Source organism: Oryx dammah, unplaced genomic scaffold (genome assembly GCF_014754425.2).
Source record: "Oryx dammah isolate SB20612 unplaced genomic scaffold, SCBI_Odam_1.1 HiC_scaffold_10, whole genome shotgun sequence".
Classification (NCBI taxonomy): Eukaryota; Metazoa; Chordata; class Mammalia; order Artiodactyla; family Bovidae; genus Oryx; species Oryx dammah.
The window spans coordinates 80,152,344-80,170,819 of record NW_024070194.1 but is presented as its reverse complement, the minus strand read 5'-3'; the positions used below and the strand labels follow the sequence as shown (position 1 = coordinate 80,170,819).

At 45.1% G+C, this 18,476-nt stretch overlaps 1 protein-coding gene across 2 annotated transcripts in view; it reads right to left on the bottom strand.

Moving 5' to 3' along the window:
• The window catches only part of PAK5 (p21 (RAC1) activated kinase 5), a 415,486-nt gene that overhangs the window by 21,088 nt on the left and 375,922 nt on the right, over positions 1-18,476 (bottom strand). For both annotated transcript variants that reach the window (XM_040248311.1, XM_040248309.1), the window contains 3 exons: positions 4,839-5,330; positions 3,512-3,645; positions 1,085-1,211 (listed from right to left, as the gene is read on the bottom strand). In XM_040248311.1, the coding sequence (XP_040104245.1) occupies positions 1,085-1,211; positions 3,512-3,645; positions 4,839-5,330 (753 nt within the window). The remainder of the gene's footprint in view (positions 1-1,084; positions 1,212-3,511; positions 3,646-4,838; positions 5,331-18,476) is intronic.

Below are 18,476 nucleotides of genomic sequence, written 5' to 3'. Positions count from 1 at the left end.
AGTTTCAAGTGAATTCTCTGGGTAGGTTGCAGTGATGGGAAATCCAGAAATCTGAGCCTAGAGATACACCAGTGCGGTGGATATCTTCCATTCATCCTTCTAGATCTACGTCCTCCCTTCTCTGAGCCCTGGGAGGTCAACTTCTGTTGACCTGCTGATGGCTTCCAACTGGACTCAGTCAATGCTGGGCTCCGGTGGGAGCCTGGAAGGAAGGGGCAGAGTGAGGCTGGCTTATTTTTGGCCCAGCTCCCAACCTGCAGGTTCACTGTGGGTCTGGCTTCCAATGAGGCTCAGAGCTCCTGCCAGGCAGCCTCTTCCTGCAACAATCTCTACTTTCGGATTCCAGTCCCGAGTTCTACACCTTACCTCTTCAGGCATAGGGTAGCAAGATCAGTGTTCCATCCTAGAGAACTGCCCTGGTCCTCATGACACTTCCTCTTGACTGATCTACCAAAACCTTTATTAAACTCTCCCAGAGGACTTCCCAGGTGGCACCAGTGGTAAAGAACCCACCTGCCAATGCAGGAGACATAAGAGACACAGGTTTGAACCCTGGGTAAGGGAGATTCCCTGGAGGAGGGCATGGCAACCCACGCCAGTTTTCTTGCCTGGAGAGCCCCATGGACGGAGGAGCCTGGTGGGCTACAGTCCATGGGGTCACAAAGAGCCAAACAGGACTGAAGTGACTTAACACACACACACACACAAAGTACTGGAATTTGTCATCTGCAGGGACTCTTAGTGATACTGCAGACATGAATAGGGTGGACACGTCCTAGAAAAGTCATTGTTTTCCCCACCAACAAAAATATGCATGTAGCAGGAAAATAAAAGGCCTTTCCATATTATTACTTCCCATGCTTATAGTTAAAGTGGAAAATTATCCTTCAAATTCAGTTCACAGATAATTCTGACTAACAGGATGGCACAGAGGATGGTGATTTCCTTCTTGTAAGCCTTCTGGGAAGTGTTGTAGGTGACTTATGGAAAATCAGAATTATGAGAAAGTGCTCTTGGGAAGATAATACCAGTGACAGATGAAGTGAGAGAGCAAACTGGGGAGGACCAAGCATGAAAACCTTACCCGGCCATCGCTTGTCAGCAGGATGGAGTCACTCTTTATGTCCCTGTGGATCACTCCTTGGTTGTGAAGGTAGGAGAGAGCTCTCAGAACGGACAGACAGACAGTAGCTATCTGCTCTTCATTCATTCTAGAAAGGAAGTCACATTGAAGGGGCTAGGTCAGGTTTAAGACTGTCTTTGAAATGATTAAGAGAGGTAGCTCCCTTGGGTTCCAGTGACCCAGTCCATGTCTGGAAAACCTACAGGGAAGGAAAAGGAAGTCTTTGGGACCTGATTCCCAGGACCTAAGGCTTAACCCTAACAATAACAGGGGCCAAGTATAAACCAAAGGATAGGGAGCCCCACTGGCTGGTCTTTGGGTCATAAGAGCAAATGCACTTCCTTGGACTTTTACAGGTAATTCCCCAGGTACTGACACAACGCCAGGGTCTTGTAGAGAGGACACATTGAATGGAGCTATATTAGTTTCAGGAATGGTTCCTAGGTGATCTTGAGGAAGTCCTCTTATGTCCTTGGGTCTCTTTTTCCTCTTCTTGGGCATGGGCATGATCATGGTTCTTTTCTTGGACTTCCCTTGTGGCTCAGCTGGTAAAGAATCTGCCTGCAACGTGGGAGACCTGGCTTTGATCCCTGGGTTGGGAAGATCCCCAGGAGAAGGGAAAGGCTACCCATTCCAGTGCTCTGGCCTGGAGAATTCCATGGGCTATATAGTCTGTGTGGTTGCAAAGAGTTGGACACAACTGAGTGACTTTCACTTTCACAGTTCTCTTCTGGCTTCCCTGGTGGCTCAGATGGTAAAGAATCCACCTGCAATGTGGGTAAACCTGGGTTCGATCCCTGGGTTGGGAAGAGCCCTGGAGGAGGGCATGGCAACCCACTCCTGTATTCTGGCCTGGAGAATTCCACGGACAGAGGAGCTGGTGACTGCAGTCCATAGGGCTGCAGAGTGCCTGAGCACACATGCACGCACACATGCACGCACACGCACACACGCACGCGCACACACATGCACGCGTGCACACACACTATCTGTCTGTGTCTATATCCATGTAGGGTTGCTGTGGCCTCTGGCTATACTAATAGGAATCTGCCAGCTGAAATGCTGGTGGTAAATGCTCAGTGTCTTCCCTAGCGACATTTTGTTTTCAGGTGGTCTACTGCTGACTCAGAGCTGTAGAGGGTCGTGACTGAAACACTGCCTCATTACAGTGGAGAAACAGCAGAAACTCTGCCCTCACATGGGTTCCCAATGCTTTCTTGCTATCTTGCTTCCCCTCTATTGTTGCTCATCTGGATTCACTTATGATTTGGATGCCATTTCAGTGACATCTGATATCACTCCTTCATGACAGTCCTTTCAGTTCTTTGGCATTTTATCTACCAGAAGAGCAAACTTAAAGTTTCCTAAATGTACATGATTTTTTTTTTTAACATATGTGTTCCTTTGAACCTTGCTTTTCCAAGCATGGTCCATTAACTAACAGCATTAGCATTGCCTGGGGGCTCCTTAGATTGCAAAGTATCACTCTATTTACTATTGAATCAGGATCTGCATTTTAATAAGATCCATGGGTAATTTGTATGCATATTAAAATTTGAGAAGCACTGTTTTAGCACATACTCTTTCATTTGCTTTCCATCCCCTTTTCTTCCCACTTGCCTTCTTAGTAAACTCCTATGCATCTCTCAAAACCCATCTTGGACATCGCTATATTTCAAAAATATTTCTTGACTCTAATAAAGATATTCAGGTATTCTTCTGTGCTACTCATGTACAGCTTTCTGAGTCTGCACAGGTGTTATAATTTATTTATTTTGTACCCCCAGCATTTGGGAAAGAGTCTGGCACATAAAAAGTGATTAATATATACTTGATGAAACGACCACAAGTGGCATATCAGAGAAGCAAGTAGCTGAGGCAACAGGGGCAATTAACCATTGTTACTTGCAAGGCGATTTGAAACAGAATTGAAGAATCTCTCTCTCTCTCTTTTATGTAGTTTTCTGTTAAACTACATAAAACTTTGCTCTTTCACCTGCCCCTGCCTTTTCCAGATACCTTTGGTAGTATCAGCACATAGCAATGGCCTAGCAACTCAGAAGAATCAAACTCAGTTTTCTAAATCTTCATTGGGATGGGAAATTCTATTATTTGCCACTTAAACTCAATTCTCAGCAGCTTGCTGATTTAAAATCAATGAGTATCAGTGAACTCCTAGAGGGCAGGGGCAATGTGGATTGAATGAATGAACTATACGTACATGATATTGTAATGGCCACCTGGGAATACAGAAGTAAGGGCAGTCATTTCTCTGCCTTCAAAGTGCCTACAGCTTATGAAGAATTCATAGAAGTAGTTACTAAGGTCTTACCCTGGGGAAGAATAATAAGCATCTTGAATTATTTGTCTGGATAATAAGGAACTTACCTGGTATGAGTAACGATGTCTGTCAAGGCACCACCTTCTAGGAATTCCATGACCACCCAAAGCTCATCACTAACAAGGTAGCTGTTGTACATGTCAACCACGTTGTCATGGTGATAATCCCGCATTATCACAACCTGGCCAAAATGGAAAGACACTATTTGACTTAGGAAGGTGAAATTAAGCTTTTTGTTTTCTTGTGACTACATCTGGGCTGTGAGTTTAATGATGGAGAAGTAATGATGCGGAGGGAGAGATAGATTCAGAAGTCTATTACAGATAAAGGGGCAGTGCTGAGAGTTGCTGGTAGGAATGGAGATCACGTTAGCAAAGTCAGAGAAAACAGCAGGTCAGTGAGACTTGGGAAGAATCAAGAATAAAGACAGGCAGAACCATAGAAGGATCTCCATTCACAAGAGTGAGGTTAGTTGACTATTCTGGGGGGTGTGATCAGATTTCTCATAGGTTGCTCTTAAAACCCACCGTGCATACTCTGCTGTTGGTTAACTGGGCAAAAGGGTCACCGACGCAAAGTAACTGAGTCTCATAAGTGAATGAAATTAACAGTCATTAGAGTTTGGGCCACGAGACCAATTTAACTTCTTGGGAGGTCTGTGCTGAGTCTGAAAGAGTTTGGGCTGAATACAAAGGATAGGTCTTGAAGGTAAAAACATTAGGATTTAAGCACAAAAAGGTCAACTTGTGTCTGCTTGCTAGAGAGAGCATCCAGGAATTCCTGTCCTGGGGCTGCTTGTAGTGACATTTTCAGAATCAGCATTGAATAATAAATTATACAGTTATTTATCTAAGTTCATTTGTCCTGTCTGTTCTGGCATTGCAATTTGGAAATAAGTTCCAGAAATCAGGAGCTGTGGATCAGGAAGAAGCTGAGTCCCACTGACCTGGTGCTGTCTGTGAGGTCTGGAGGGTGGGAAAGAAATGAATGCCTATGGGAGGTAGAAATGCACGGAGCTACTGGTGGCTTTGCATGAAGCCCCACAGCAGAAGGTTCAAAGTCACAGCTGAGGGCACTGTTGCAGCTGTATGAACCTGCTGTCTGACTGGGGCTAGTCACGTAAACTGAGTCCAGGTTTACTTGTTGCTAAAGTGGAGATAACATCTTTCTGTCACCTGACCAGTGCTTAGTGCAGAGGGTGACCCACACGAGGAGCTTCATAAAGAGGCAGCCACATAGGCACAGAAAGAAGGATGCGGCTTTGTATTTACATTTCTAACATTCTCTAACGTCATAAAACGTACAAGGGTTATTTCTCAAATGGGAAAGAAATGTTACAGAGGATGGAAGGATTGACCCAAACACACCATCTACCTCATTGAAAAGCAGCTCTCGCCTCTGCTGCTTCCGGAGGTCCATTTTCTTCACTGCGACTTGTTTCCCTGTGTGTTTCTCCGTGGCGATGCACACAATGCCGGTCGACCCCTCCCCAATTTTGATAAAGTTGTCCAAGTATTCCCTGGGGTCTCCTGGGCTGACCACCAGCTGCAAGGCAGCCCGGAACTGTTCGTGGGACACCCTGGAGGGCTGCTGGTCTGAGGAGGAGCCCCAGCTGGGTGGAGGGTAGGTGCTAGATGAGATGCTGAGAGAGCTCAGGTAAGAAGCTGTGGAGATGTACTGTGAACTGGTCTGCAGGGAGGGGTGGTGGTACAGGGTGGCTTTGTGGTACCCAGATGGGTACTGGTGGCTGCTTGAGGAATAGCTTGCTTTGCTTTGACTCTGAGGTAGTTTGCTGGGACCCCTGGGGTAGGTGTCAGACCCTGACAGTGGAGGGCTGAGGACCATCTGTGCTCGATCATAATCCACCTGGAAAGACAGACATAGATGGAGAAATTCACATGCTCTATCTAAACATCACAGCCATTACACAGCTGGTCCAAATGATGAGCACCACTTTTCACAAACTGCTTGGGGGAAAGGCTTACCTCATGAAGTCCTGGGATGTCTGCTCCCACCCTTTATCTGCCCTCCAATTTCCCAATTCAGTCTCTTTCTTTCTCCTTCCCTATTAAAATCCCCAGAAGCAGACTCTGAGACCTGGATTAGAATGTAAGTAAGAGGAGGTGATCCCTGGACTTATGAAATGAGACAGGAATGGGGAAAAAGTCAATAAAGTGTGAATCATAAAGTATGACGGTTAGTTTTAGGTGTCAACTTGGCTATACATGGAGCCCCATTGCTTGCTCAAACACCAGTCTAGATATCACTGTGGAGGCAATTTTCAGATGTGATTAACACTTAACTCAGTAGACTTCGAGTAGAACAGATTACCCTACAAAATGTGGGTGGGCCAAATCAAATCAGTTGAAGGTCTGAAGAGAAAAGATTGAGTTTACACAAAGAGGAAGATTTTTGCACCTACACTGCCCTTGGGCTCAAGTCTCTATCAGTCCTTGCTGGAATTTCTAGCCCCCACAATTGCAGGCGTCAGTTTCTTAGTCTCTTCCTCTTTCTGTACGCATGCACGCACGCACACGCACACCCTGTTGGTTCTGTTTTTCTGGTGAACTCTAACACACACAGCAAGATACCACTGATGGAACTGGAACTTAATCCCACTAGGCAAGTCTAAACCCTGGAAGACTATTAGGACACGCACTTTAAAACTGTCCCATCTCAGAGCAGAGAGTTAAGGTATTCAGGTACCAAATCTGCTTACCATCAGCTCCTTGGGATATGAATTCCTTGGCCTTCTGTGTCCTGGACTGAGCAGGCTCTGACAGTCAGAGGAAGGTCTAAGACCAGGATTTTGTAGCCTTGGTACCCATGATGTTCTAGGTCAGATAATTCCTTGATGTGGATAGCTGTCCTACACGTTCAAGGATATTTAGCAGCATCCCTGGATTCTACCCACTAGATGCTGTAGCAGGTTCTCCTCCCATTTATGGCCAAAAATTTTCATAAGATGTTGTCAAATGTTCCCAGGATATGGACAAAATCACCCTTGATTAAGGACTACTGTTTTAGACAAAGGAAAGCAGTGCTTGCAGATAGAAACACTCAGCAGTGAAGGGATATGTCTGAGGCACTAACAGTACAAATGTCATGAGAGAAAACATATTTGCAGGGCTGTGTGTGTGTGTGTGTGTGTAAAAGAGAAATATACTCAGCCCTCAAAAGGATTATAGCCAAGAACATTCTACTCTGATTATGAAGAGAGGATTGAGGGACTCAGCGGAGCAGATGGGGAGGACAGATAGGCCAGGGGTGGGGGAAGCCAGTGAGGGGTTTCCAAGACAGTAGAGGTAGATTTCAGCAGTCACACTCTGGAAAAGACCAAGAAGGAGCTCCGGTCACCCCTGGAATGACTGAGGTCAAGGATGGTGAATATGAACAGCACACTACCCTCACCTCCTTGCCCAAAGCAGGAAGTGTTAGTAGATCAATGCACTCCTTTGTGCAAGATCCTGATAATAACAGAGTATTGGGTAAACAGAAGGTGCTTGAAAAAGATTTGTTGATGGGACCTCAGCCTCCTTCTTAACATAGCATCCCAGGAAATCTCTACTACTCTACTGGGATGTACACGGAATGACATCTTCATGCTCACCCTCATCTACCACAAGGATCCAGATTTGCTCTAAATGATGGTTACTGGCTACATGTGCCTATCTAATTAAAATCAATAGAAACCAAAGTTAAAAATTCCATTCCTCATTCACATTAGTCATATGTTAGGTATTTAATGAGTCGACACATCGAACAGCGCAGGTAAGAAAACATTTCCACCACTGCAGAATATTCTACAGGGTTGCACTGTTCTATTCACTGTTGAATTCACTGGTCCTGTGTGGTCCATTCATTCATTCATTTAGTGCTGTGCTTAATTGCTTAGTCATGTCCAACTCTTTGTGACCCCAGTGACTCTAGCTTGTCAAGCTCCTCTGTCCGTGGGATTCTCCAGGCAAGAATACTGGAGTGGGTGGCCATACCCTCCTCCTGGGGATTTTCCCAACCTAGGGATCAAACCCAGGTCTCTCACATTGCAGGTGGATTCTTTACTGTCTGAGCCACCAGGGAAGCCCCATTCATTTAGCATGCAAATTAATATTTGAGCAACTATTATCTGTTAGGCACCATCTCAGGTGCCGTGGGAAGGTCCAGCAATAATCGTAATGGATGGTATTTCTGTCCTCCTGGAGTTTACTAGAGAAGAAGATGGATGATAGACAAGAAAATCAATAACTATGCAGAATATGGTCTAGTAGCAACGGGTGGTATGAAAAATAAGACAGAGGAAGGGGGTTGAGAGAAACAAGATGCCGTCTTGGATGGGTGGGCTAAGGAAGGCTTTCTGAGAGGTGCCGCACGAGTAGAAGCCTGGCTGAGGTGAGGGAGCGAGCCCTGGAATGTGGGGAGGGGGGCAGTCCAGGCAGCGGCACGGCATGCACAGAGCTCTGAACACATAGAGGCTTGCGCAGCACAGAGCTGAGGGCAGGCGCCTGGGGAAGACGGACAGAGAGGCAGTGCTCAGGCAGCTCGTGCGCACCCACGGCAAGGACGCCGGAGGTTGCTACGCAGAGAGGCGTGGTGGGGTCCTGACTCTCGGTGCTGAAGGAGCAGCTCTGGTGGCAGGGATGCCAGTGAGCTTACTGCAGCTAGTGTGGGCAGGGATTAGGGTGGGTTCTCTACATGGCATGAGGAACGGTGGGATCCGGGGTCAAGTCTAAAGACAGAGCTGGCAGGATTTTCTGACGGATGGGATTAGAATATGAAGCAGAAGAATCAGAGGTAATTCCCAGGATTTTGGCTTGAGAAACAGGCCACTTAGCAATAGGAGGAGCGCAAGTGCAGAAGCAGGATTGTGGGCGTGAATCAGCCTCCAAGACGGCTCCCAGGGATCCCTGCTTCTCCACAGGAATGTGCAGTCTTCTCCGCGGTATCAGGTGGATTTATGTGGGGAAAAGAATATAGTGGAAGTGACAGCAAGTGCCCTCTGAGGTCAGTATGGACATAGTGGCTTCCCTCCACTCTCTCCTATTGCTCTGGCTTTCTCTGGTTGCCATGTTGTGGGGCACTCAAAAATCTATGGAGAGGTCTTCCTGCCAAGAGCCAGCTAGAAACAGAAGCCTCCCACCAACAGCCAAGTGTGTCATCTTGGAGGTGATGCTCTGGCTCCAGTCAAGCCTTCAGATGGCAGTAGCCCGGGATTCTTTATTACACACTAATAGGTACACATGGGGGAAAACCCAGAGTTCCATCACGGCCATATTAAGTGTGAGACAGCTATTAATCATCCACTCAGAGATGTCTCTTAGGTGACAGGCATGCCTCCAGTCCAGGGAAGAGCTGAGGCTGACGACATGAATCTGAGAGTTGTCAATATTTAGCTTGTATTAAAAGCCATGGCACTGAATGTGTAAGAGAAAGTTCAAGGACTCCAGTATGTGGAGTCTATAAAGAGAAGGGGGAAGCTGCAGAGGAGCTGAGGAGGAGAAGCCAATTTGGCAGGAAAGGCACGAAGGGCCTAGGGTGTCCTGAGGCCCAGAAGGACAGTGTTTCAGGAAGGAAGGAGTGAGGGACCGTCACTTGCCACAGAGAAGTGAAGCAGGGTGCAGCAGGGTGCCCGCCGCACCTGGCCACATGGTGGTTATCAGACCCAGGCACGGTCAGAGGCACTGGCCTTCATACCGCGTGACCAGGGCCACCTCCCCAAGTGAGGGAACAAGGTCTGCACACAGTGGGCCCCTGACGGGTGCCGTCATGGTCCTAGTCTACGCACCACCCTCTGGCTCCAGATCACACTGCCGGCCTCCTGCCTTGCTGCACTCGCAAGCCTCACACCAGCCAGGGCTGGGGTGTTGTGCAGTCTGAGCCCTGGCCTGGTTGCAGAGTGGAGAGAACGTATTTAAGGATGTATTGAAAGCTGAATTTTGATTCTGGTGACTTGAGTCAAATCACTTAGTAAAATCAGGGTCATCATACCTTTCTCTGAGAGTTTTTATGAGGCTTAAGGTAAGCCTAAGGGCCCCCTAGAGCAGCCTATTGTTTAAGAAAAGACTCTGGACTCAAAGCCTTTATTTACCATTTACAAGTTGTGCGACATTGGGCAAGTTATTTAAACTCCAGTGCTTCAGTTTTCTCATCTTTAAAATGGGAGTAATAATAACAATATCTACAGAATAATAATGGACCTGCCTAATAATAATAATAATACCTACCTCCTTTAGTCACTGCAAATGCTAAAGAATTGAATACAAATTAAAGAATTTGAACAGAGACTATTCCATACAATCTATTAATTCATTCTAGGTAGTGCTATTATATAAAGTGCTTAGCAAAATGGAATGTAAAAGAAAATAATAAATAGTAACTACAATGGTAATAAAACTAGTGAGCATTTACTGAATACTTACAATGTACTTGTATATATATTCCTATTACACGCATCTTCTAAAACAAAGTGGCTCATTATAATATAGTGAACATCATTGAAATGCTGTATTTGAGATCACGTTGGTTTTTGTCTAAGGCCCTGGATTTGTGCCATACACAAAACTGATCTGTGTATGTGCTAGGGTTAGGGGATGACAAATGTTGGTGTAAATTAAATAATTAAGTTCTTCCTGCAAATTAAGCTCAGATTAGCAAAGCCCAGGCTAGTTACAAGGCCATCATGTGAGGGGAAGCAGGGTCTATGACTTTTACTCTTGAAAGTGTGTCTTGGGAGCCATCACATGCCATTATCTCCTGCTGTCTTTATGACAGTATTTCCTCCTGTACTTTGAAACAGAATTCCTTCTCTGCAAGCAGGTATAACTGATCTCTGAAGAAATGGTAGAAGTGAAAGGTGTCTCTGGTAGGAATCACATTCCTCCACTGCTCTTCTTTATCAGACTCTACTTGTCTGATACTGTCTATGACTGCCATGTGACATCAAGAAAACACCATTTGAATCTGATCTTACATTTAGTTTTGTGTATGGTGTTAGAGAATGTTCTAATTTCATTCTTTACCATGTAGCTATCCAGTTTTCCCAGCACCACTTATGAAAGAGACTATCTTTTCTCCAGTGTATATTCTTACCCCCTTTTGTCTTGCAAATCAACTATTCTCCAATATAGAATAAAAAATAAATTAAAAAATAAATAATTAAATACCAAAAATATAATTAAATAATTAAATACCAAAAGACAAGGATGCTTGTCTTCATAAATGGGAGGATTTCCAGTTAGACAGACTGCAGAGTTCACTGTGAGCTAAAGGTCTTTGAAATTAGGTCTTAGAGATAAAAGAGTGCCATTGTCTTTCAATGGCTGCTAGGAGGAGGTGCAGATTCTTAAAAAAGCAATGGATGAGGCACAAATGCCATCACAAGAGACAGGTTTTGGTACCAGACTCAAGGGATATGGGTCAAAGGACAATGGACATTTGGCTAATGGGAGAGAATGCGTGTTCCTCTCTCCATGCTCCGTCCACTCAAAGAGATGATGGGGGACGAATGGCTGGCTATGTAAAGGAGAAATTCATAAGCAACCTGTTCTATTGACTGTGTGGCTGAACCATGGTCCCCAGGTAATCTTCATGACCCAAGGGTTCCATGAGGGTGACTGTCACTGGCTCAAACACTGTGGCTAGCCTCATGATTTTTCACTGAAACAGACAAGCAGAAGGTAGACAATCCCACTGTATGGTTGATAAAACTGAAGCTCTGGGAGGCAAAACTCTCCCCAAGCCATCCAAGGTCAAGTGCCCCAAACCACAATCTACCGTCCGATTCTTTGGTTCAGGTCAGGTCACCCCCAGTGGGACAGTGTCCACGTCCCAGCTGATGGGCACACCGGCACCACAGGCTGGTTTACTGTCTGCCCTGGCAATTCTTATATTCGTTGTCACCTCTACAAATCAAGGCTTAACATTCTCTTTTTGATAAAAGTTGGAATGTTTTACTGGGAGCCAAAGTCGGGTTCCTTCCTTTAACCAACTGCTTTGTTAGAAGCCTGTCCTGTAGGAGTAACTCACACTGATGTTCATAATGATACCTGACATTTGCTGAGTGCTTTCTACGTGCCAGGGACCATTTTAAGCATTTCATATATGTGCCTGTGTTTAAATCCCACGTAACACAATGAGATAAAGTCCTGAAACTGTTCCATTTTACAGATAAGGAAACTGAGACACCATGGGTTTAAGTAGGTCATGGAAAAGTCTCATAGCTCCTAAGAAATTGAGCTGGGATTCAAATCTAGACAGTATCACCTCAGAATTTGTGGTAGCTTCTCAAGGTATCCTTCAACAGTAAGAAGATAGCCGGGGTCAGGACTGAGGCAAACACAGTATAGAGAGACAGCTACAGTGCTAAAGCCTGGTTGGGTATTTCTCTAGGGGCCCAGATGTCTAAGCAGCCTGGTGCAGGATGCAAGAACGCGGCCAGAAAATGATGGGTGATAATGCCTGAGGGAGGCGGATGGAAGAAAAATTAACTGTGTGTTTTAATAGTCTTGGCTTATATAAATCAGCTCAAAATATATTAAAAAGGGATAATCAATCATTACAGCAAAATGAGTTGATCGTTACAGGAAAATGAATGCATCACTTTCATTTTTCTGTGGCTACAGCAGAATTTTGTGTTCATCTACAAGGCTCAAACTTTCTTCTAGGTGTTTGTCTAAGCTCTCTTCTATAACAAGGTCTCCTGGCCTTTTTACATGGCTCTTAAACTGTTATAACTATTTAATTTTCCTACTCTAAATAATCTTTCCCATGATACCTTAAAATCATAAATGGGTGAAACAAAAATGATGAATTTGTCCATATATACTATTTTGTACATACATACACACTTGTGCCTATAAGAAAGACTTTTAAAGGAGTACAGCTTGAACTGGCAACCTTTTCTACAGCCTGACTTACAAATATATTCTAGGGAAAAAAAGAGTACATTTGCAGTCTATGTGGGCAGGCCTACAGTATCTTGAGATGAAGGTAAGATTTTATCATTTAGTAAAATCACAATGGAGTAAAATTAGACTAGGGAAAGGTATAGATATTTAAAAAGAGAATCCAATGTGCCTTTCACCACCCATGTCTCAAACCATTTCCAAAAGATCTATGTATCTAGTGTATGCTCTAAGACCTTATTGCAGAAAGACCTTATTTCAAGGGCACAGGGGTGGGAAGGCAGAAGGCAGGAAAGAAAGCAGTGAAGAGCCACCAAGAAACAAGTCCTGCGATTTTGTGGAAAAGTAGCTTCATACAAATAAGACTGTGTTCTACATATACTGAAGGTGGGTTTCCATACAGCAAGGTGCAGCAATAATAGAGAAGACCAGATCAACTTGTAAATGATCACCTAGGCTGATGTCACCAGACTGCCAAATTGCTTAGCTGAGGTCACAGGATGACTAACTGTCACTAAAAATCAGATACATTCTGAAAAGGAACTCTCTCTACAGGAATCTTTAAAAATACTGAAAACAAATAATAGAAAATGTCTCAGTTTCCTTCCTTTTTGAAATGGCTAATAACATTCATTTTGTAGTTTCCCAATGACTTTCAGAATTCCATATAAATTAAATCTTGCTTTTTTATGGCTTTATTCAAACTTCGTCAAGAATTAAGAAAGGCCTCACACAAAAAAGCAGTATTATAAGGGAATAAATAATTCCCAGTTAACAACTCAGCCAGACTGCCCTTGCACAATAAGCACAACATCTTCAAAGATAGGGTCAGACACAGGCTTGTGATGTATCAAAATTATAAATAATTATAGCAATGAATTCATTTAATCAATCAATTTCACCAGTGGTGTCCTGGGGTGGACGGGACATAAAACTCCACACAGCTATCAATTGCTCTGATTACAGCTGGCTGTCAGCCAGAATTCCTGTGATCCATGTTAGTTAAATGCACATTAATCTGAATTTGGCAGTGTAATCAAGGACCTAACTGAACTGTGAAATTGAATTCTGCAGTGGAACATCATTTGGCCATTTTATGCCAAGGCTGGGGAAAAAAGGCTCAGTGGGAGGAGGGAGAGAGAAAAAAAAGAAGGAAAAAACTCCTGCAGCAGCATCTATTTGTCATCATGGCCTTCCATGCTGGTGACAGGCAGGCTGCGGCTGGATTGTGCTGGATGGGTGTGTGTGTGTGTGTGTGTGTGCACGCATGTGAGCGTGGTATAAGTCTGCACCCACATAATGGGGACTGCAGAAGCTTCCATGAAGGATAGAGTCTGTCTCTCCATGCCCTGCAGTTATAGAGAATGCAGAGGCAGCTGTTTCCAGTGCCTGAGTGTGATGCTTTAATACACCTTTTCAAAGTACAACAAAGCAAAGAGACTGCTCGTGCCCGGAATGAAAAAAGCCAGACTGTGTGCTGCTTGTTCTCTATAAATCAAATACAGGATAAGAGTGAACCATAGGGCTCTAAGTAAGAAAAGGACATCTCACCCTGTCCTTACTTGACTCAAAGGGAAATGTAACAGGGCCAGGCTTGGCTTGGGAAAAGGGAAACATTCGCTCGTAAGGATCTGGGAGAGAATCTGGAGCTGGTTTTCTCTGCAGGGACATTTCAGAGACAGATAAGCAAGGGAAGGGGATTCACTAAATCCCGTGACCTGCATCCCTTGGTCATGCTCTGCAACCCCAGGCCTTCCTGCTGTGGGGCAGAGGTGCTGCTAAGGGGGCTGGTGGGCTTCTGTGTCTCCACCCTTGAATTTCCAGCCTCTGCTTCTCCCACCAAGGTGGCTGCTGACACCAGTGCTATTATTACAGGATGGTGGGGAGTTTTTCCACTTCCAATGGCATTTTAATAAACAGTAGCTACTGTTTCCACAGCTTGAGGCAAAACCTTGACACGTGCTAAGCCATGGTCAGTTTCCTCCAAATTACTTATGTTCATTTACAAAATGGAGTGGCCCTGTTTCAGAGTCTATGACACTGGCCGGATGACACAGAGATACAGCCCACACTTTGAGCTGACATTCAGTTTTGGTGAAAGAGGCACACACATCACAGCAGGGAGCAGGGGTCACGAGCTGGACCCCCTAGGACCTCAGGGATCAAGGTATCTCCTTAAGATCCTTGTTCAGGGAACTTGGGAAGTATGTGAAGTTCTGGACTGTCAGACACTTTCTGGGTTTCCAAATTGCATGCAGCAGAAAGCTATTCACCATATTTAACTTTTTTGCAGGAAAATCTCCCATCTGTGATGCTGGATACCCATCTAGGCATGTAGGAACTTCCACATTATGCCATGAAGTTTGAAGGGTCATGCATTTCCTTGCTTGCCTTTCCCATGCATCCACAAAATGGATGGTAAGTACACACTGAGAGTCTGACAAATGGCTCATGACCTGTACAAAGAGGCAAACCTTGAGTTACATGAAGAAGTGACGCAATCTCTGATCAGCAGGCTGTCCCCCAACCTTGGAGTCAGTATATCCAATTAACCCCCCACAGTTGCTGCTCTAAACTCTGCAGATGCATCCTGTATTCAAGAGCAGATTACCCCGACCTGTCCTCTGTCGCCAGCTGCAGGCATGTTGTGGGGTGGGGGTGGGGGTGGACCTCTGGGGATTAGTTCACTGCTGAAGAACATGGTTCAACAATGTCAGGGCCTCCGAGAGTGCTGGGGCAGACAAGGCCAGGTTAGATTCATTTCACTTTTAATTTGGTAATGGGAAAACCCACTTATAATGACCAAATACAATTTACTTTGAACCATAATAACATTCACGGGGAGATGAGTTCATTCATATGCAAAAGATGCCTCAAGTCTCCATCAGAAGGGACAGATGTCAGAGCTATTGCTCTGAGTCACCTCTTTGTGTGTTTTATGAGCCTTAATGAACAGCCTACAGGAGACCATATGTAAAGGAAAAGGTCTACAGGCAGCACTCTCCGTTATTCTATTAGGCGATTAAGCACTTCTTTCTTTCTCTCTCTCCCTCCCAGCCCTTCCCCTTCTCAGATTGTTGGTGCAGCCTATCAGATTTAACCAGCCTAGTCATTTCATTACCCATAAGGCCCCTAAAGTGTTTCTGAAAAGTGTTCTCCTAGGACCCTTAGGAGCTCAGGAGCTACAGTTTTGTTCCTGGAGCCTTGGTTGAATCTGGGTATGCCAGTACCACAGAGAATGGTGAGTCACTAAACTTGATTCAGTAAGGCTGAGCACACTGGTTCAACTGCTCTTTCCTTCCAGGGAAAGCAAAGTGATAGCTGAGCAATGAAAAGTCATTGCACTGGTGACTCCAGAAGGAGGGTCTGGGGAACCATGCCACTGTTTTCCTTGCGTCCTCTATCTTCACTCAGAATTCCTTATTTCACTGTCTGTCTGGAATGACGTGGGCCCAGCATGGCTCACTTTGCTGCTCTGTGCAGTGGAGATGAAGTGGGCAACGTGGAAGTGTTGGTTGGCAAGGAGTCATCACAGCTATCCATCTACAGTGATGATGGTTCTGGCTTTCATGCTGCTAAATTTCCTGTTCTCTCTTAGCATCTGGCTTTCATAGGAGGCCTGAGAATTTCATTTCCATTTTGGAGACCAGAGAAAGAATTGGGGTGGCAGGATTGGGGTCCTTAGGCCAGCTCAGTCATGACCTAGAGCTTTGCATGACCTTGAAGAAGTCACACAACTACTCTGGCCTTCTGTGATCCAGATCTCTAAAGTGAGGACAGTTGTAATTATGAGAATGCACAGAGTGACTGTGAGGGCTGAGTCAGATAGAACTTGTTACCATATTTTGAAAATGTGTAAAAGTTCATATCGATAGGATGCTCCTATGACTGGGACAAGAGATATGGTGACATGTTTTCCAACCAGAAACATTCCTGAGTATAAGGTCTGATACTGAGGATGTGCCAAGTGGTAACTCCTTTACATTTATCAACCTTTTTCCAGCCACAGGACAAGCTGGAAGCAGGTACTGAGATGCCCTATTTGCAGATGAAGGAACTGAGGCACAGAGGAGAAAACAAAGCTGGACAGTGCTCGAATCTTGGGGGTCTGACTCTAGAACGTGTACTCTTCAATGTCTTCTGTAATGGGTGAGAAAATCTGAACTCTCTTCTGCAAAATTAAATAAGACCATCACTCAAGGTTGAGGGGGTGTATATGAGACTCCAGGGATCCCTACTCTTGATGCTTTACCTATAGATCACAGTCTGGTGACTCTAAGAAGCCTGTCAAAGGATTCCAGCCTACCAAGAACAGACAGAATAAAGTGCGCTCCTGTGCACCAAATCCATCTGTGAGTCAGCACCCATTCCTTGTCAGCAGGGTGAGGGCTGCCTGTGGTGTGAGTATCTGGGCCCCGAGGGCTTACACCCATTCCCCAAAGCCTTATATGCCTCGTTTTTTTTTTTTCCCCTGTAGAAACAGGAACATCCTAGAATCGATAGACTTTGGAGTCAAATGGACATAACTTTGGATCTTGGCTCAGCTGTTTGTCTCACATCCTTGGACGTCTAGAAATATTAAGTCCCTTTGAGTCTCAGTCCTTCACTGTAAAAATGGAAATGGTCTTGAATTCTTCAGGAGTTGTCATGAGGACAAAATCAGGTCATGTTTGCAAAAGGCTTAGCATAGCACCTGCCATATAGTAAACCCCAGCATCATATCACAGCAGTCATCCATCTAATAGAAGTTATACATACAGACTGATGTATGTAGAGGATACATATTAATAATTATGCTCTGTAAGTATTAACTTATTTAACCTCACTCTGCATCATAAGGTGTCTTTATGCCTATTTCACAGATAAAGAAGTAAAGGCACAGTTTAGCAGTTTGCTCAGTTGTAAGTGGTGACATCAAGACTCAAGCCAGGGAGTGTATCTTCCTGACCTACAGCCCTGACTACCGGAAAGCACTTGAGAAACGACAGTGAGGGGGAAAGGGTTCCCAGCTGGAGCTGCTTCTGCTCCCATGTGACACTGGGCTGTTTCTAGAGATATTTTGGTTGTTGTAAGTGAGGGAGGGGTGCTATTTGCCTGTAGTGAGCAGACGACAAGGATGCTGCTAAATATCCTACCACGCAGGGGGGCACCCCCACAACAGTTACCAGACCCCAAATGTCGACAGTGTCCAGGCTGAGAAATCCTGCTACAGAGGAGAACAGGATGACACAACCCAGCCCTCCACTGCTGCAGGTGTCAGAGGAGATTCTAAGAAGCCAAGTTAAGGCTTGGCACCCACAAAAGCTATCCCTGTGCCACTGGGGATGCAGCCAGTGTCTAGTGAGGGGCTGAGCCCGGAAAGCTGGGTCCCAGCTCTCCTATGAGCAGGCTGATCAGGCTGTTTACTGAGCCTCTCAAAGCCCTGGCGGGCTCATCTGTTCAAAGGGGGCAAGAATTTACAGGACATGATGCTCAACAAGGCAACACGTGGATCTGACCCCCAGCCAGTGCCTAGTCAACTGGCAGATCGGGGATGATACTAGGGGCTTCTCAGCAGCTGGAGCCAGAACAAGGGATGGATGTCCCAGGCCAGCACCAGACACCTGAGCCAGCAGCCGCCTGGTCCCTGGAGAGTGTCGGAATAAGCACAGTCACATGCGTGGCCAGGAGCTCCAGCCAGCTTCCCTCCCTCTAATGCAGGCTTGTCTGCAGGGCAGGGTGGAAAACAGCCTCTTTCCACACTTTTGTAGTTCTGTAAGTCCTGTATGGATTTGGTTTGACCTTATCTTCCTCTTAAGGATTCATCTGCTTAGCCCCAGCAGAAAAACCATTTAGAAGTAGAGAGATGGATGCCAGTATCTACATATTCAGATGCCAGTATCTACATATTCATAACAACCTTAATTCTTGTCACTCTAATGGGAAAAGTAGGTAGGTAGATAACATTGCAGGATTTTTTTTACTATATGTTAACATGCGTAATTTTATTTTTTTCAATTTAAGCCAAAATGTAAAACTGGTCTCTCTCTCTCTCTCTCTCTTACACACACACACACATACACACCCTCCTCATTTTTGCTCTATCTGGAAACCAAGTTTCACGCTTTCTCTC